The sequence below is a fragment of the Nipponia nippon genome, unplaced genomic scaffold (genome assembly GCF_047370975.1).
Source record: "Nipponia nippon isolate SJK-2023a ecotype South Korea unplaced genomic scaffold, ASM4737097v1 scaffold_19, whole genome shotgun sequence".
In the NCBI taxonomy this organism is placed as follows: Eukaryota; Metazoa; Chordata; class Aves; order Pelecaniformes; family Threskiornithidae; genus Nipponia; species Nipponia nippon.
The window spans coordinates 6809142-6829457 of NW_028262335.1; the positions used below are offsets into that span (position 1 = coordinate 6809142).

The window sequence follows — 20316 nt, forward strand, 5'->3', positions numbered from 1 at the left end:
AGTATGGCTCTTTCCAGTAATGAGTCAAGTTGAATAATACAGGCCTGTGTCCCCTCTATGCCACCCACACATTGACTGCCACATAGCATCAGGTGCAGTTAGGCTCCTGCCTACATCAAGTGGCCCGTGGCGGAATTGGTCCCTGACTCTGCTTGGAAATCCCAGCAGCCCTCCGCCACCCTTTTAATTTATAAAATGACTGACCTCAAGCCAAGTCTGTGATGGCAAAAAGGGACACGTGAGACTCTTGCCAGGGACGGACTGCGTACTGCTCTGCATGCTTTCCTTGCTGAGCTTGCAAGTGTCTTCCTTGGCTCCAGAAGCCTGCCTGGCTCTGCTCTTTCGTGCCAGAAAAGCTAGATTCCCACATGGAAAGACTGTGGGAGATGCTGATGGGGTAGGGGAAGGTGGTAGTCTGTGGTGTGGTTTTATGCTTGACTCTGCTGATGTCAGCCTGCGTGTGGTGTTGGCTTTAACGTGACAGAAGGCAGTACTTGTCTCCAGCATTTGCTATGTGGGGCAGCATGTTGATTGTCTCATCCTATCTGTGGCTTGTATGCACCAAAGCCTGGATCCAGCAAGTTCTAGAGATGTAGATGCCTTGTGAACATGTGGAAAATGAAGAATCAGTGCCTTGGAGGAGAAACTCGGATCCGACTCGGAGCTCATCCTATGCTATGCCCTGTGAAAAGGAGAGGCAGGGCATATGGGAGGTGAACGGTCATAAACCAAGGGCTTTCAGGGGCTGGTGCGGAGGCTGGAGAGAAAATCCCCACTCTGACACTACCCAGCACGGGGGGACAAGTTCCCAAGCGTTACGGGAGCACAGCGTGAGCTAGCCAAGGTCAGCTGGGCTGGAGGAGCCCTGCTGACAGCACAGGGAGTCATTCCCTTTCCTCCCACTCGCTCCCCAGCTGCCTTGCTGGATTCAGACAAAAAGAGTGATTGTTTTTTGTACTTGAAGCCTTGTTCCTGCTCAGATGTTTTTGCCTTATTACTGAGAGGGGGTGAAAAGCTTCAGATGAAACGTGAGCCCTCAGCAAAGCCTATCTTAGAGTCAGTCTAGTTCTAAACCCTGAAACTGAAGACAGTTCCTTTCTGGCAGCCTGGACCAGAGAAATGACCTCTACAGTGCAACTCTGGAAACCCCTGGCCCAGACTGCTCCAGTTGAGCTCCTCTGCTGCAGCCACACAAGTGCTGAACCTGTTCTGTCCCAGCATACCAGTTTTCAGACTAAGCTTGTTCTGAAACTAAGCTTCTCTAGTCTCAAAGGCTGCTGGTGTGAGGGTGAAAATAAGACCGGTACCTCTGCTCCCTTGCCCCCATCAGAGAAGGAGGCCTGCAGAGCTGGGAGTGGAGAGGCTCTGTCACCTGGGTATTGAGGCTGATGGAAAATCAGCTTCATTCTCTTCTGAATTCCAGGCTGTGAGCAGAGAGCAGAGCTTGGCCAGCACTCGTGCAGCTGCGCTTGAAGTGGGGGCCAGGCGGTCTCTCTCGATAGGAACTTAGAAGCCACGAACTGCTTCCCTTTCCTGTTGTGGCTGGATGCAGCTCTGATGGGTGCTCAGAGGCCCATTCATCAGTGTCCTTGCCTGCTTCCCCCCACCCGCTGAGCTAAGAGCTCAGCAGAGCCTGGCAAGAGTTAGACAAGCCTCTAAAAATAGAGCACACCTGAAATGCAGCCACTTTGCTGATAGGAACAGAAACTATCCTCTGCTGCTGTTTTCCTCTATTCCCTACCATGAATGGGTTACAGCACCAGGGCATGAGCTGGTGAGAGGGGACTGCTGCCCTGACGGCCTCTCCTTATGCAGCTGCTACTTGCCATGGAAACGTGAGCCAGCGATGGATGGAACAGTGCTGCTGTCCAAGTAAGCTGCTGTAAGTCATGACAGAGTTAACTCAGACCTTCAAAAAACACACAGCGGTCTGTCGGAGCCTGTAGAGCTGCATGGGGTATTAGGCTGTAAAACTGTCTTAACAATTACCGGTGCGATTCAAAGAAATTGGGTACAGAAGCTGAAATAAGCAAAATAGATGACAACCCAGCCTCCCTGGGGGAGAGAAGCTGATATCCTTTGGCTTGGTTGTTTCTTTACTGGCTCCTCCCTTAGGCACCCTGCAGACAAACAAGCCCAGGAAGACTGTCCAAATGCATGAGTCTCCTTTGCGTGTGTACAGAACGCTTTCTCTGCCACGTCTTGCTCTCCTGTGTGCGTGTGCCTGCAGATTCCTCCAAATTGTCTGCTCTCTCCCAGGCTGACATGTTAAGGGAGTACAGTTATTGAGTGAGGCTGAGGGCTTGCTGTTCAACGGGAAATAGCAGCTTATTGCATAGCTGGAAATTCCTCAGGAAACCTGATTTTAAGGAGGTTCTCCTAAATTTGGCTTTTCCCAGTTGTCTGGGCTTTCCTAACAGGATAGAAATAGGGGCTCAAAGTCCAGCAATAAGAAAAATGATGCACTCCAAAGAATAGCCTTTGGTTAAAAATTGACCACTGCATCCAGACCTCATTTGTGCTGCTTAGAAGTGGGTCTGATTTTCAGAGCTACTCTCGTTCCTGGAAAGCAAAGTGAGACTACAGTCTGGGTCCGGCTGGGGAAAATGCAGTAAAATCCTGACTTGTGAAGGAAATGAGGCAGGAATCTGAAATCTTAGAGAATCTCTGCTAGAGGCTCCCAGGTTCTGATGCCACATGCACAGCAGCGTCTGACCCAGTATGCTGGAAAGTCCTGTACAACCAGCTGCAAGTGTTGTTTGCACTTCAGTCAGTTCTCTGCCCAGTGTGTCCCATTGGCGAGGATGCTGGTTTGGATTGGACCAAAGGGCTGCAGTGCAGCCTGGCTTTGGGAAAAGAACAGACTTCACGTGAATATGAAGGGTGCTATATTCTCCAGGAATTAAATGTCGCATCTGGAATGAAAGGCACTTTCAGGGGAAACCCTTCAGTGTTTTCCTCCATGCTGACGCCAGGTGTTAGAGTGCTTTGGAGCAGGGCCTGCAGTGGGATGTTCTGGTTAAGCCCTCTCATGGCTGTTGCTCTGCACCCTGATATTAGGCTGACATTGCGCTTTCCTGCCAGATTCTGCAGCTCATGAGGGAATACAATAACTTCTCCCCCAGGAGTTTTCCCCTTTTTGTTTGTAAATGTCCATGGTTTCTCGGGGATAAACATAAAAGGTTCCCCTCCTCTTCAGAGCCATTAAGCTCATGTGCCCAGGTAAGTCCAAGGAAGCAGTATGAGCTGCATGGAGGAGCTGGTTCAGCAAGGATATAGGAATCTCTGCGGTCTGAATCAGCCACTCTTCCCATAAGTCCTCTGTGCGACCGGGCAGCTCTGAAGCTTGTAACGCAAGTTTTCCAGTCCTTGGAAAGAGATTCTGGTGCTAAGGACCCGGTGGGTCTCTGCTAGGGACTATCGTGGGCCCACCCAGGTTCGTACCCTCACTCCTTTGCAGTTCTTGGCACTGTGGAGTTAGCCCTTTACGTGTAACTTCTACCCACTTAATTACGGCAACCTTGTCATTGCAAAGGAGGGATTGAGAACACAGTTCTTGTAAAGGCTCAGGCTCCAGAAGTCAATTGGTTTTGCACATCTGTGTCCTCCTCCCCTAGCATTAATGTTGGGGTTGTGATCACCGCACAGACGGTGCGTATTTGGGGGGAATCTGTGGCTTTTGTACACGCAAGGATGGCTGAGCCTGGGCCTTGCCTATTTATTTGGAGGGTTAGCGTTTCCTATCCGGCTCTTCTTCCTGGTCCTGGGCTGAGCTGAAAGCACAGGGCTGCAGCAGTGAAGCAAAGAGCTCTCTTTCAGCTCTTGCTTGGCAGGGAAGTTGATGCATGTGGACAGCCACTAGCATCTCTGGCAGTGGGGTGGAGGATGCGTTATGACAACCCAACGGTTGTTAACTCAGCCGGCTGCGTGCAAACGAGGAGCCTCTGCAGTAACTGGGAGAGACAGGGCCAGAGATGTCAGCTATTTCTGACCTACCTGACAAAAGGAGAAATCCAGAAGCCCCTGAATGAGCAACGAGCCACTTACTTTGTCTTTTGCTGTTTCTCCTGGTTTACCCCTTCACCACTACGTATCTGTGCCTACCCTCGCTGTGAGCAGTTATGATAGGTGAAGGGAATTACAACAGTTCCAGGCAGGAGCAAGGAGCAAATGAAACCTCTGGGCCCGAGGTACCCTGAATTCAGATGGGTAAGTGAGTCTGGACTGTGGCAGAGCCGTCGGACCCGAGTGCTTCAGCTCTGCTTTGCACTGCTGGCATCCAGCCCTCCTGCTTTTCTCCCCTCTGTATCAGGTTGCTCTTTGACCTGCTCCTGGAACTCTGCAAATGATCTCATTTGTCCCTACAAATTTAAAACACATTAGAACCCAGAGGCAAGGTGAAAGCAAGAAGCTGGTTGAACTTTGTGCAATTTTGTGGGCTTGTGAACAAAACTGGCCCAGCTGCAGTTCAGAAAGTCGGGCTGCTGCACAGCTATGTCATCAACATGCCTGACTCAAAGCGCTGCTGCATACAGAGGGCTCTTTTTCCTAATATCATCCCTTTCAGCCCATAATGAAACTGTATGTATTAGCTCTCAACAACAGTCAAGCCTGGCTTTATGGCTGGCTCAAAAATAACAGTGCAAAGCCCCATACCAGTCCATTACTGCAGTTTTTGCTTAAAGGACTGTAAATGCCTTTACAAATGTGAAGGAAGCAGCAGCTGCTGTTAGTTCTGGGCCAGTTGTCCAGAAGACAACAGAGCATTATATCATTAAAATATGGCTTCCGTATGCCCTACAATATAATTATGTGATCTCTTGCCCTGATGTATGGATTACATTGGACGCAGCTAAATTTTCATAGAATCATAGCATGGCCTGAGTTGGAAGGTGCCCACAAGGATCATAGAGTCCAACTCCTGTCCCTGCACAGGACAACCCCAAAACTTGCACCATGTGTCTGAGGGTGTTGTCCAAATGCTTCTTGAACGTTGTCAGGCTTGGCGCCGTGACTCCCTCCCGGGGGAGCCTGTTCCAGTGCTCCACCGCCCTCTGGGTGAAGAACCTTTTCGTAATATCCAACCTAACCCTCCCTGGCATAGCTTCCTGCCCTTCCCTCGGGTCCTTCCACTGGTTGTCGGGGAGAAGAGATCAGCGCCTGCCCCTCCTCTTCCCCTTGTGAGGAAGCTGTAGACCACGATGAGGCCTCCCCTCAGACTCCTCTTCTCCAGGCTGAACAGACCAAGTGGCTTCAGCCGCTCCTCATACAGCTTCCCCTCTAAACCCTTCACCATCTTGGTGGCTCTCCTCTGGACGCTCTCTAGTAGCTTCACATCCTTTTTACTGCACACCGTACTCGAGGCCACGCCAGTGCAGAGTGGAGCGGGACAATCATCTCCCTCGACTGGCTAGCAATACAGTGCTTGATGCACCCCAGGACACGGTTGGCCCTCTTGGCTGCCAGGGCACACTGTTGGCTCATGGTCAACTTGCCATCGACCAGAATCCCCAGATCCTTCTCCGCAGGGCTGCTCTCCAGCCTTTCGTTCCCCAATCTGTATGTGCATCCAGTGTTGCCATGTCCCAGGTATAAAATCCAGCACTTGCCCTTGTTAAACTTCATACAGTTGGTGACTGCCCAGCTCTCTAATTTGTCCAGATCTCTCTGCAGGGCCTCTGTGCCCTTGAGAGTGTCAACGGCTCTTCCCAATTTTGTGTTGCCCAAACTTTGCTAAATCACACTTCTATAAATGTCTATTAAAATCACTTTTGCAAATATCTTTGACGGTGATTCTTTAAGCAACCTAACCACTCATTCGTGACAAAAACAGTGTTAAAGGAACAGTGCTCGCTATACATGCAGCATTTACGACCTGCCTTCTGGAACTGCCTTGCCAATGCTGTCATAAGCCCATTTTTGAGGCAGCTAGAGCACTTGGAGCATTCTGGTCCTGGACAGGTGACTGGACGGACAGAGGAGGGTCAAGTCCTGCACTTTCCCAGTCCCTCTGGACACTGGGCTTGCCCTGAAGACAGTCGTCTTGCTGCACTACTCTGTTATAGGATCTGAAGTCCTTCCCTACTTGCCTGAAACCTTGGAATCCAACCTCAGCTCCTGAATCCTGTGAGGAAAAGGGTGCAGAGGTGTTGCCTTCCATTGCTTCAGCATCCTCTGTAGGCTCCGTGTTGCACTTGGCAGTCTCATGATTTGCCCAAGTCTACTGGGTCTGGCTGGAATGGAGTTAAAGTTTATCTCAGCAGCCTGTAGGGTGCTGTGTTTTGGATTTGTCACTTAAACAGCACTGATAATGCACCAATGTTTTGGCTATTGCTGAGCCGTGCTTGCACAGTGTTGAGGCTTTCTCCTTCTATGCCCACTACCCCCTCCACTGAATAAGCTGGGAGCGTTGAAGAAGTTGGGAGGGATGCAGCTGGGACAGCTGGCCTGAATTGACAACAGGGATATGCCTGAACGTATGATGTACTGAGCAATAAAAGCTCAGGAAAAATGGGGAAGTGGAGGCTTCTGGGGTTATAGCATTTGTCTTTCCAAGTAGCTTTTACATGTGTTGAGGCCCTACTTTCCAGGCAGTGGCTAACCATCTGTTTGCTGATGGGAAGTAGTAAATAAGCTCCTTATTTTGCTTTGCTTGCGCATCTGGCTTTGCTTCACTTATTAAACTGTCCTTGCTTCGACCCATGTGTTTCTTGCTGCTGGTGGATGCTTAGCTGCTGGCTGGGGTCACACACACCCCACACCTAGCTATAAAACTTGCTTGCAGTCAAGATACTCTTTTCATCAAAATGTTCTTCGGCAGCTTGCTCATATGTTCCAGCACTGACAGCCACAACATCTCACTGAAAAGTGGAAAAAGTGGCCCTTTATAAATGAAAAGGCATTTCACTTATAAATGCTCCTCCACTCCCAAAATGCTGTGGTATGACTCAAACAAATGTGAGCCTTTTCAGTCGCTCCGTGATGCTCTTTCTAAATGCCATTGCAAAGAACTGGTGGGCTGCTACAGTTGTCCAGAATATTAGCAGAACCAAACCACAGATGAAAATGTGCACAAGAAAACTAGAAAGGGACCAGAGCAATTGGATTCAGCCCCAAGAGAGATGCCAAGTGCACAGCTGGTGCAACCTGGCACTAAGAAGCTGCAGCGAGCAGACGCTATTTACCTCGGCTCTGTCCCCAGGATTCTAACTCTGGCTCTGGCATCCTGCTCAGCTAACTGCTCCCTCCCCGCTTAGTTTATATAACTGATGCTAATTCTCAGGATAAATTGGCAACGGCATTAATTACTATTTCCTTTTGCTCTGACATTATTTCTCAGCAATAAAATTACCCGCAGATTCAATGCAGGTTTGAAATCACGGGAGATGGCAAGTATGGAGGCTCTGTGTGCTGAGGCTGGTTTGCTCTAGGAACTGCTTTGGGAAGCTGGAGTTCAAAGGAGCTGAAGGCTGCCTTGTGGCCTGTCAGAAGGACGAGGCTCCCTTCCTTTCTGGGCAGGTGTCCCGCTTCCACTGCCCCTTGTCTAGTGCTGATACAGTCTGCAATTCCTCGAGGCAGACTTCTGCGGAGAGACCAGGAGATGCCCAGGATGCGGAGCTGGAGAGGAACTGAGGCTGTTGGTCCAGCCCAGCCCAGCTCAGAAGGATCCTGGGGGCTGTAATTCACTTTGGTGTCCAAGAGCTGACGCTTTGCGACAAGTTGACTCCTTCAGAGCTCACCCAAGCACACGTTGTCCAGATTTCATAAAACCTGTGGAGCAAATGGTATGCTGCCTGGGAGCCAGAGGGAACAGAAGCCCCTAGCATGAGCAGGAAATTGCTTAGGGAACCTCATCCCTCTCTGTGCATTAGACATCTCGCATGCTTGTGTCTACCTGTGTGTTACTTCCATAAATTCCTTCATTTTGAAATAGGCTGCTGTATATGAGAGAGAAATCTAGGACGCTGTGTCCTGGCATGACACCATGCTGGAGGGGAAATAGCAAGAGAGCCCACCCGTGGCACTGTTTCTCAAGAAGTACTTTCTTATTGCTGGATGCTACCAGAGTATTTTTAAGAGGATCCTGATAACTCTGCAGCCAGTTCTTCAATATCAGGATGGGAAGCAGCCTTTCCCAGCATACTGACACTACTCTAATCTGGGTGGTTGCATTCTTCCAGAGTAGATCTGTCCTGCAAACGTTTTCACGTATCCTAAGCTTCAGTGTATCTGCAAGTAGTTGAAAAGCTACTGCCCTTCACCCCAGAAGTGGCTGTATTTTTGTGCTGGGTGTCTTTTTAGGATGCTTTGGGATGAAAGAGATCATCTTATAAGCTAGACCTGACCTCACTGTGGAGTCATTCCTAGTCACTGGGCAACTTTTGAGAAAAATAAAGCTGGTGAATGCAGGGAGTAAACATGTCTATTTTTGTAGTTTGACTTCCAAGTCAAACAAAAATAAGAGCTGACTTGAGGCTGGAGACTGCGTGACACACTGTTAACTGAGAACTGGCAACACAGGGCCTGATCCTCCCTGCTGTAAGTCAGAATGGCATTTCTGGAGTCAGTGGAGTTCAAGTTCGTGCCCTCCAGCCATGCAGCCTGTAGCTGTTTAAAAATTAAGTGTGACATAGCGGGGCAGTCAGGTGAGCCATGCGTGGTCAGTCTTTGGAGGAAAACCTGGAGCTGGCTGCGAACGTTGTTGGCGATTCAGTTGCTACCCGCATCCTCTGCGTGGGGATGGAGCCGATGTCTCAGCGTGAGCTGGCAGGGGCCTTGCCTCCCAGCCCAAGCCCCCGGTGCACGCAGTCAGGTTGGATTACTGGCACCTTGGGTAGTGCCCACCTGTGCTGGGCTGCACAAGCCTTCCCTGGAGTTCAAGGGGGAGCTTTTACCCGCATCGTTCTTCCAGTGCCGCAGAGCCGCTTTGCTTCCTTTCCAAATGGGGAATTTCCAAATTGCCATATATAGATAGCCCCTACAAACAAAAACTTTTATGTGAGCTGTAATAAGGCTGTGTTCCCAAAAGCCTGTTTGTTCCAGCTGTGGTGATTTGTCTCAGAAAGGATATTGCATCTCTTTAGAAACTGCTTATTGTTTACATCCCCAGAATGTCACGGCAGCTGCAGCGCAGCACCAAGGCCTCCCGTGCGCAGAGCCCTGGGCGTAGTCCTGCAGGTTTGTGCTGGACAAGCTGTGTGTGCACGTGTCTGAGACTCACTAATAGCACAACCGAAATACGGTAGATTGCTTGGTGGTGGTTTCCATTTGGGTTTTTTTGTTTGTTTTCCTTTTTACAATTGTTAATTGTTCCTGAGCTGTTCTGCGACTTGGCATAGTAAGATGACGGTAAGAAGATGATCATCCTGAGTGAATTGCAGTCAATTACAAGTGGGGAACATGAGCTTAGCAGTGACAGGGAGCCGAGCCTAAGCCGAGATCTGCAGCCCGATTCTGATCACGTTTAAACAGGAGCAAATCTGGAGCGATTCTGCTGGCTCCAGAGTGCAGGATGCAACTAGGAAAGAATCAGCACACGCATGCACTGGTCTTACTGGAAACAGGATCTGTCGATTACAGTAAAGTTTAAAAATAAAACAAAATTGTGTAAGATCTAATTATTTTCCAGGCTGTTTTTTCCTGCTTCCACCTATCTCAGCAGGACATGCAGGGACATAAAGGCTGAAATCTCTCCGGGCTGCAGGGTGTGAGACTGAACATTGATAAACTGACAAAAAAGGGAATTATTCTAAGATGAGCAGCCCTTCCGTCGGAAGAGTTCCTTGGGAAGTGAGTAATGGAAGGAAATGATCTCCATATACCCGCCAGCCCTTGTCAAGGGGCTCTGACCGTGCATCCGTGAGCCCTGGGAACCAGACGCACAGCATTTCTAGTCTTTGCCGTCATTTTCTCTGAACAGGTCACTGGGCAGTGGGGCAGAAGGACGACAGGACAGGAGCAGACAGATGTCTAGGTTAGTTGATGAGAAGCAGATGGTTTGCAATGGGGCAACGCTTGCTTCCTGCAGCCCATCCCTTCCAGGTCCCAGGTCTGGAATACAACCAGTGTCAGAATAGCAAGCAGGACATGCTCACCAGCAGAGAACAAGGATGCGACTGAACAAGTACTTCACTCAGCGGTGGTTTGGAAAGCCTTTTGCTTTCTTGGCTGCCATCATGGTCAATACACCAGCAACTGAATTGAATATGAATCTGTGCAACGAGAACCGATGAATTTGCTCAGATCAGTGAATCAGACCATGGTGTGATTTGCTTTGCTGTGTAGTTTTGCCCTGGAAGCTTGCTTGCCAAATGAGACCACAGACTGACAGCTTCACTGCCCGAGTACCTGCACTTCCTACTGACTTCATCATGAGCGCTGCTACATAAGCGCAATTCTGACAGGGGTAGGCCCAAACCACACTGAGTCAGGGGCAAAAGTCTGCTTCTTGATTTCAAGAGGCAATGGTCAAGCCCGCTGTGGTCAGATGTAACTTAGCAGCTAATATCTAGGCTTATTTCAGTGGGCTGTAATATTAGGAAACCCTGCTCTATGTGTCAGGGAAACGAGATAGCAACGGTATTTGGTCACCGTAGCTATTGTACCAGGATCCAGATGCCACCTTTGAGGGCATCTCACAAGTTACGTGCTGTTGGTATGAAAGCAGGGGCAGCTAATTCTCTCCAGTACCTGGGATAATGCTTATTCCAGCCTGCAGGAACCGGCGGGTGAGGCTGCCGCTCACATAGGGCTGTGCTGCGTGGGACGGAGGTATCACACAACCCGATGCTACAAAGCTCCTTCGCGATGCGGCTGGGTCCCACACTGGGAGGGGAAACACGAACAAGTGCCCAGGAGGTTCAACTAGCTGACTGCATCCATGGCTTCTCAGTTGGATCTGATTTCTTGGGCCTGGTCTGACTTTCTGTTTGGCTGATGAGTTTGGATACAACCTTTTTTTCCACCCTGCACAGCTCCTTGGCTCCTAACTCCTGTTCACTTTTTTTTTTTTTACAGTTCCCAGGAGAGAAAAAACAAATTGGAGGAAATATTGCTCGCCAGTTTCAGAAATCCCACAGGCTCCTAAACATTCCTCCTTTGCTTCTTTTTAGCCTGTCTTGTTGGTCACTCCCCATGTTAAGAGATGAGGATTGATTGGTCTCTTCGTAATTGGGTGTAACTTCCCAGCTTTTCTCTGCTAGTAACATCTTGGATCTGTCCAGAAGTAGCACATGTTAAAACCTCAAGTGAAAAAAGGTGGAGGGACTATTGTCACCTCTACCTGATGGGTAGGGGCCAAAAGCAGATACGTGGACAGCAGGACAGCCATGAGAAGGGGAACTAGGCTTGTCCCACGTTTTGTTCTGGCAAAAGTCTCCTGCGTACAGGGGGAATAGCGAGGACGCATGCCAGTGACGGTTGAACCGGGGGTCTGTTGTATGTGCTCTCTGCCAAACTCTTCTGCCCCTCCATCCAGTAAGATATTTGCCACAGGTCTGTCTTCAGGCACGCGAGTCCCCTTTGACTCAGAAGTCACAGACTTGAGAACGCATTTAACGCCGCACCGAAGGGAGATAACCAGCGGGCATGTAGCAGGCTGCTGCAGGTACCAGCCGCGCCAGAGGGCATCGCTTCGTGCCCCTGTCTACATGGCCGGCGCTCCCCGCCTCGGCAGCGGTTGCTTCCCGCAGGCTCTGCGTTTCTTGGGGGCTCCTGCACCAGCTCTTCTGCAGGGTAAAGCAGCGAGCCACAGCGGTGGCTCGTAGCCCTGGGCTTTGGGCACAGGGCAGGGACAGGCGCTGGGTAGCGCTAGGACCTGGGGGAATGCACAGCCTGCCTCCTCCCAGAAGATTAGCCAATATTCCCAGGGCAGGGCAGGCTCCCCAGCCTTTCTACTTTTTCTTTCCTCTATATACGTGTTTTTCCTCCTTCTAGTTCATTCCAGAGCAGAGCAGCTTTGGATTTCTCTGAGCTTTTTTTTTTCCCCCCCCTGGTAGTTGGCCTGCTGCCAGTGTCTTGCAGGGCCAAAGTTTTATCTATAGGGATATATTTTTCAAACCAGCCCAGCTGCATGCAGACTGCCTGCAATTGAATCCCCGCTCCTGGGGCAAGTTTAACTCGGGAAAGGAACAGCAGCAGGGGTGCTGTTTGTGCCTCTCCTCCAGCTATTCCTGTCAAGATGGATTTATGACTTTAAAAGGAGGGGGGGGGGAAGGAAAATTGCCTCCAGGAGCCAGAGCTTACACCACAGCCCAGCAAAACACATAAAGAAGCAGTCGGATCTCGAGGCATGAGCAGCATAGAAGTGGCACCCTGGGATCTGGTGGATCCTTGCACGTAATATGACTGATCTTAAGCCTTTCGTCTGCCTTCACAGAGCCGAGCTTCTGGATTTAAGGTAGTTTGCCCAGGACCAGACTTTGCTATGTTGGCCAAGACAGTGCTTTCTCTTGGTCTGTGGCTGCAGTTTGCTGTGGGACAGAACACACCTGAGAGAGGTGAGTGCCTGAAAAGGCAAGGCGTTCCCCTGCTGCTTTCCCCCATTTAATACCTCCTGGTCCTTAGAGCTTTTAATAAAACCCTTTCAGAATAAAAGCTGGATTTTTATTGCTGCTTTAGGTGTATAGTTATGCTTGTATGTTACTTTGCTGGCACAAGGGCAAACCAAACAAAAAACCTTTCTAAAATTGCCATATTAGAAAGAAATTGTATCTTGCTTATTTCCAGTAGCGGAAAGGAAACTGTTTCAGAGAATTGCAGAATTTAGTGCAATCATATGGAAAAAATCCTGACTCCTCACTGCTACCTATGTACTGAGGCACGCCGATTAAGAGAAGTAAAGAGTGATTGATACTATAGCTGTCGTCTTGTTCTCTTGCTAATCTCTGTAATTCAATCATTACATTTACTCTTTAAAATGCTTTCTCTTGGATACTGTTCAGGGAAAATGACTGTGGGTCGGTCTCGCAGAACGGACAGCGGGGAAAGGGGCGCGGAGGAGATGAATGTCTCGTGTCTGGTTCCCGCGCTGTAGTGCTGGGCAGGAGACGGAGCCCACACTGCGAGGGCTGAGCTGATGCAATGACTTGTGTTCTGCCTTGTGTTCACAAGTAGGAAAAGGTTCTGTTCTTTGACTGCAGGGCTTCTGCTGGCTGCATCTGGTTTTCACTGCACCTGGGAAGCGTAATCCAGTGTGAAAGGAGAAGTGAACCTCTGGTCTGTCCGGACAGGAGGTCCTCAGGCTCAGACAGCAGCCCAGACTGCTGGGGTCTGATTCTGCCTCTGGTACGCAGAGCAGACCGTGCCTATTGCTGAGATCCCCTTACAGGTTACTGGACTCTGTCCCCCAGTGACACAGGCCAGTTCAGGAATGGTACTGCTGCCTCTGGCATTGTCACAATGCTGGACGTCCACACAGGCAGCAGTTATTCCTATTGTCATACATTTCTGCTGCCATGGGAGTGCATGTGGCAGTTCCCCAGTCCAGGCTAAAAACAATGCTCAGACCTTCAGAGGATGTGAAAAAGCAAGCTGTGGCTTTCCAGAAGGACTGTGCTTTGCTCCAGAGGCAAAGTTGTGCCTGTTGTGTTACTGATGTGCTGACTTTGGCGTGCACGCTGCCAAGCACCCTTAGAGAAAATGAACCTGCTGGTCGGCGAGGCGCCCGTTCCCCAGCAGCTTTGATGTGGGGGCCTCCTGGGCTGCTCCCGGGTCCTCCCTAAAGCAACCTCAAGCAAACAGCCAGTCTGGCAGGGCTCCTGGGCTGGGCTAGCTCTTGTCTGGAGATGCTATGGTGGTGTGCCATGATCGCACAATGAGAGGTAGGGATGCATGCCATAACTCTGTTTCCTAGGGACTTGACAATGTGAATGATAGTGGCTTTATTCTTACCTGCTGTGGACAAAGTGAGGAAGCTACTGGGTGGCCAGCGGTGCTTCTAGATGCTTAGGAATGATTAGCTTTTTCAGGCAATGGCTATTGACTTAGTGCACCAAGGCACAAAGTCAAGGCAGAGCATCGCATGACCAGTTCCACCGCTTTCCTCTTTGGGTCCAGATTCAGATCTCTGCTGCATCAGTGTAAAGTACGACCATTTGATAGTTCGGGCTTTGATAAATGAAACTTAGGTTGTCATTACCTGGCTACTCCGGACCAGCATCAGCAGAAAATGATGGGGATGTTACGGTCCCTGTGGGTGCAGCAAGTGAAAAATAAAGATGCGGCCCATCCATACACACTTTGTAGAGGGCCCTGCACCGATCTCTGAAATACAGCTCAGTACCTGGCATAATTCCATGGTTTCAGGACTCTTGAGGCTCTAAATAAAACAGCAGAGATAGTGAAACTCCTGAAAAGATCATAAGAGATGGCAACCCAGCTTCCTTCCTGCCAGAGGAATTTGTCTGAAGGGCCATTTCTCAACCTACAGCCTGTAATCTGTGGCATGGACGAGCTGGAACCTGCATAGGCAGTTTGGGCTTTTCGTCACACAAGTATATTTTGCTTGGTGGGGCTCAGCTCCTTAAATAGGCGGGTGATCTAGCCGTCTCCCATGGCACAGGCCCCTCTCTGACATGGTTTTAAGTATAAAACACCTCCTGGCTGGCGCGGTGGGATACCTCTGTTTCTGGGAGAGGCGGTGCCTTTCTCCTCCTGCCTCTCACTGTCATCCCAAGGGGCCACAGGGAACCACAGACTGCGTTCTTCAGCCTCCAAACCTGGCTCCACTCGTAGTAGAACTTTTTTCCTTGCATGGCCAAACAGTGAGAAGGGAAGACAAACATGGAATTTCAAAGATAGTTAACCAAGACAGGACGTGATCTTTTTTGGCTGCTAAATCCTTTATGCTCTACAAGTTCCAAGTCCCTGTAAATCAGGCATGTGGCCTGTGTTCAGGTCCCAGCTGAGAGTGCAGGGAACTCTTGACGCGGATGTCTCCTGTCAGCATCCCAGTGTAAGACAGGGAAGTCTGACCAGCTGTTTTTCTCCTGGAAAAGCCGAGCATTTCAACAGGCAGCACTGGGACTCCACGGTGACATTTTGCTCCCATATCGATCCCTTCAGAACACTTCTTGGCATGACTGATCTGTGTCTACTGACCACGTATCAGCTATAGGGTGACAACAGGACACTGCCAGGTCTTCTCTGTTGTTCCCTAGATTTAAGTAGAGCACAGGAGCAGCAACGATACGAGGTCTGCGGAGTTATCCCTCAGCTCTTCAGAAGCAAAGGCCTGACAGTTCCGGAGGCAGGGAGGTGCTAATGGATGCCCCTTCTCTCAGAACCCACTGAAAGCGAAAAATCGTCATTTGGCATCTTGCCAAACAGCCGATCTCCTTTTGCTGTAAAGCAAGGAAACTGCTTGAAAACAGCAGCTGCTTGCGTAAGGCAGGGATTTACGGGTAACAAATCTCCGCAGCCTCACCTCTGGCATGGATGGCATGTTTGTATTGGGTGAAGGACAAAGAGCAGGAAGAAAGATGAAGGAATTGAAAACCTAAACCTGGAGGGAAGGATGATGGAGTGTCCAGTCACTTTATAAGCGTTGCCACACTCCTGATGTAGTGAGATCCTTTGTCTAGATTTTTTATGGATCCTTTCTGCTGACAAAATGTAAATGGGAGGAATTTGTTTCCATCTTATGCAGGGCTGTGTTAAGCAGAGGTAACTGTGGTGGTATTTGCCTGTAGGAAGGATTAGCCTTCTGCTCCACCTACAGACAGTCCCTTTAGCTCCAAAATATATGCCTGCCCACCAGTGTAACTCTTGCTTTTGTTAACCAATTGTTAACCAACGTTGTCAACCAATGCTTTCTACCCTCCAGGCAGAACATTTTGGTGTCAAGCTGTAGCTCTTCCTGCAGAGACTTCTAATTAACACAGTGATTTCCAGCAGTGTATGACGGGTCAAACCAGTGTTTCAAGGATGCCCAGGTCTCTTGATGCCCCAGAGCTGCAGGGTACAGTGAAGAGTGCAGTTTGAGGTGGGCATGGCTCTTGACTCTCCTTTGATGTTCTTCTCTTTTGAGCAGGTGTTCCATGCTGGGTTTCACCCACCTGTTCCCCCATGCAGGTAGTTCTGGCAGGAGTTGGATTTTGCTTCCATCTGCTCCCTGGTGGTGAATTCCGAATTCCCCTCCCAGCCTGCCGGTGCATGTGACCTTGTTTACCGCTTGTGAGCAATGTCCTTTGGCCATTGATCCCTGCCCTGTCAGGGTCAGAAGCTTTCACAGCTGTTGGTTGCAACATTTGGGAAACAAGCAACCTCCACAAAATGGTGAGGAGCAGAGGGGAGTAACAATAATTTCCCCTGGGAGGCGGCAATCACGTTGCCAAGGCCTCTCGCTATGGCTTGCCAGCCAAGTCAGTGGCTTGTACTTCTTCCAGTGGAGGGGAAAGCACGGAGCTGTGGCTACGTGTGTTCAACTTGCTTCATGCAGCCAGAAGCTGTAAACAAAGCCCTTGTTGCTCTGCCCTGCTGGCATGGGAGGCAGGGAGCTCCAGGAACCAGTGGCAGGGACCTGTAGGTCACAGGTTCAGCTCTGCTGTGGGATGTGGTGATGGAATTGCATGTTGCTGCGGGCAAGCAGGAAAGCTTACCGGACTTCACTTTTATTTTCTGCTGAGCTCTGAATGCCAAGTTGCTGGGGGGGGGTGTGCCTGCAACGCAGGGCTGAGTTGTGCTGGGTCACGCAGAACTGGCTGTAATCCATGTAGACTGCAGGTCCCATTCCTGCCTCCTCCTAGCATCTCTTGCTTAGTCACCTCCGAGCAATGTTAATGTTCTCCATTTCTGAAGGCTCCATCTCATTTCTCCTGTTGCTTCAGAAGATCTGCTATGCCTCTGCCATCTCAGCCAGCACCTACACAGGAGAGGGGGCCCTGTGATGCCTTGGTCTCTGTAGCAGCACAGTGGCTTGCAGGCAGCACGTTTATTTGCATGTTTACAGACCATGTGTCCAAGCACTCTGGCTTTCTCCCAGTGCACACCTATACTGTAACACATGCAATAAGCGTGGTCCTGATGCACACGTGTCACTTCTGTCCCCCATGCTGAGGCCATTCCCAGCACACCTGGCGCTTGCTCCGCTGTACCTCCCCCTGACATTCCTGAGCACACCGACGTGATCGCTCCTGCCACGGGGCAGAGCCAGGCACTCATGCCCTAGTTGTACAGGCAAGCATCTGAATGGTGTGCAGTGAGGGAAATGAATAGCAGGGTAAAGACTGTCCAAATGAAGACTGGGCAGAGAGGATCAAGTCCCCCATGGCTCAAGCCTGAACCACTTCTCCGCCTTTTATTTTTCCACTTGAGCCCCTTGTGTTGTATGCTGACTGGCTGTGCTCTTGCTGGTTCATGATCTTTTCTGTGCTCAGGTCATTAGGTTTCACTGTCAGGACATGTAACAGACCCCTTGAACACACTCACTGTTCCCCTGCCCTGGTCCTTTCCCTCCTCTTGATTTTGCCATCTCCTATCTGCCTCTTGGAGTAGTGCCCCAGTGGGGGCTTAGCAACCCCCTGCTCGTCTCTGCCAGGCTCATTGCTAGCTCTGGGCCTGCCTTGACATGGCTTTCTGCAGGGGAAGAACTGTCTGCATGAGCTGTCTCCTTGGAGCAATTAATTTTACAGGAGCCTTTCCATTCAGCTGTCTACTGCCTTGTGGTTTTGGCTCCCACAGATGGCTCCAGCACTCGACCACGGTGTGCTGCACCAAGTCCATCCGTGCTCCAGAGCCCACATTGCTTGGCCACCCCACATTCCTGATCCCTTCACTGACAGAGGAGCCCAAGTGGGCAGGCAGGAATCTCTGGTCCAAGGCTTTTTCTCCCTTCTTGCATCTCAAAAGCTGTCAGAAAGCAGCGTGGTGGTTAAACGAATTCCGAATTCATTATTGATATTCTAGCTATTGTAAACCTCCCAAGCTCTAAGGGTGGGAGGAGTCCCCTATGTGTTTGTGCTTCCCAGACAGTGGTTTAATTGAAATGGTAAGAAAATGAGTCAAATGGAGCGGGACTCCAGCCCCACCCTCAGAAGCCTGACACATCGCATTCTTCTGCACAAATGGGTCTGTGCAGCCCCTTCGCAGACATCTTGTCCCCGAGCCCCGTTGAGGTGCTGCTCCTAAGACTGTCTGGGAAAGGAGGTCAAGATGTATTCAGAAGAGCAAGAAAACATCAAATTAGCCCAGCTTTTAAAAAGTGATCTAGGGAGGAGCTCCTCCACTCCAGACTTCCCTGCCAACAGTGGTGTAAATCAGGGAGCTTTCTGCCAGTCTTGTGTGGACTGTAGCCTTTGAACCGAGAGGCAGCCAGTTCTGAGAATCAGCCACCTCTCCTGGGAGAGAAGAGCCAGCAGTTTTTCTCATCAAGTTTCTTTATCATTTCATTCTTTTCCAAATACAGCTCATTTTTCTTCCAGGCACTGCCATTGTCATAAGACAGGATAAACCTGTAAGTTGTTTTAGGCTCAAAAGTTGCTCCTGACCTTGGCCGTTGCTCTCAGTCTTGCGATCAGCAGTTTGCTTCTTTCCCTGGGACTGCTGCGCGTTAGCCCAGAGCAGCAGCTCTGGATGGCAGAGGCTACTCCCTGGCACGGGGCACGACTGACCTGCTGGCTCAGGCTGGTGAGGAATGTTCCCAGCTCCTGGAACGTGTCCATCTCCAGCTTGGAGCAGAAAGTACTCAGGATCAGCCTGGTGTTGTGTAACCAGAGGTGTCAGTGCAAGCTGAGGTAGCTCAGAGGCGTTTTTTCTGCAGCAGTGAGAGCGGGATCCAGGACTTGCGGGTTGTACTTCTAGCTCTACCCTGATTCCTGTGCCTGAGCTCCTGCCTTTCCCACTGCCCTGCCCTTTCAGTTTATCTGTCATGGGTTAATAACATGTGCCTGGAAAGACTGTCATGAGGCTTCGTCAGTCTGTGCAGCGCTTGCAGACCCTGCGTGAGCGTAGTGTGGAAGTACTGGGTGCGCTCAGGAGCCAGAGCTCCCGTTGCTCCTGCAGTGTCAGGTCCAGGGCATCTCTTCTGCCCTGCCTGTGTCGGCTCCCTGCTCTGTTCCAGCCCCCTGTCCTTCTGCAGGACCTAAGAATGAGGAGGTGAGATTGGTGTCCCGGGAAATTACGTCCCTTCACGGCTGCAATGGCATTTTCTGCTCCCACCTGCTGTGCATCTTGACTGAATTTGGACCAGAGAGATATCAGGCATTCATCCTGCCCTCATTCTGCAAGGAGCTGTATTTTCTCAGGAGTAAGGCACTAGGCTGAATTCAGGCATAGTTCATCCCAGTTTTTTAGTCTTTTGGCCTGCCTCTCTCATGATCGACCTTTTTCCTCTGAGAGACACAGGGTCTGTTCTGGCCATCCAAGTAGCTCCTTGAACAGTAGGGATCGTGCATGTGAATGGAAAGGAGGAAAAAGAGTAACTATTGCTCCTCCTTGCTTTCTTTATCTTCGAAAATGTGTAAAACGACTTTAAAACAAACTTGGCAACAAGCCTGGAGAGCAGGGAGCCAATGCAGGCAGGGGGACCTCCTCTCCCTGCTCCTGGAGAGCTCACCACGGCAGCTAGGTGAGATGCATCTTCAGCCTTACCTCTGTTAGTGGTGACTGAACTAGGTGAGGTGCAGAAACATGTAAAAGGAGTGAGCTCCAAAAGGCCAAACTTGTCTGCAGCGTTGGCCTTTGCCGAGAGCCAGAGGGCAAGCTGCACGCAGCAGGGCTGAGATGTGCTGCCTGTGTTTACTGGGAGTCTCTGTTGTCTGTCTCAGTCGACCGAAGTATGTGGAGTATGGCAGCTGCGACACTTGTGTGCTTGGATATTGCGCCACGGTTCACAGCAACGGACCGAGCACACCACCAGCACTCAGGGCTGCTGCTGCTCTATCGCTGAGATGCTCCAACTGTTCGTTTGCATGTCTCTTACCCTCTTGGCCAACCTGAAACCCTGTGGGGTAGGTGGTGTGTTTGAAGCGTGTTGCTGAGAGGGTCCCATGGCCAGGCAGATCAGCACTAGGCTGCTGCCCTGCAGTGCCTCCAAGAGCTCTTTCCAGCTCCGCTGCAGTGCTTTGGCTTCTCTCCTTGCAGTGACCCTCTTGGGCAGGACCGAGATCGGCTGAGCGGCTGTGATGTCCCAAAGTGAGACCGAACCCAAAGAAAGCAGTGGGAGACAAGTAGTCCAACACAGGTCACAATTCTGCTATTCAGTGGGGTGGTGGCGGTCTCATGAACTTTTTTCCTCTTGCTCTTTGTGATCCTGTAACTAATTCAGGTTCTTGGAGCTCAGAGGACTTAGGAACCAGTTTTCTGTTCACAGCAGAGACA

At 50.3% G+C, this 20316-nt stretch overlaps 1 protein-coding gene across 6 annotated transcripts in view; it reads left to right on the forward strand.

The window, feature by feature from the left end:
• VWA1 (von Willebrand factor A domain containing 1) overlaps positions 1-20316 on the forward strand; it is a 34768-nt gene that overhangs the window by 2093 nt on the left and 12359 nt on the right. For 2 of the 6 annotated variants that reach the window (XM_087755523.1, XM_087755522.1), the window contains one exon: positions 12377-12497. The exons of 1 other annotated variant lie outside the window; for it this stretch is intronic. In XM_087755523.1, coding sequence (XP_087611649.1) covers positions 12425-12497 — 73 coding nt within the window. In that variant the 5' untranslated portion in view covers positions 12377-12424. Of the gene's footprint in view, positions 1-11886; positions 12498-15881; positions 15983-20088; positions 20180-20316 lie in introns of those variants that run through there. 3 more of the 6 variants (XM_009460899.2, XM_087755526.1, XM_087755524.1) reach the window with 3 other exon arrangements.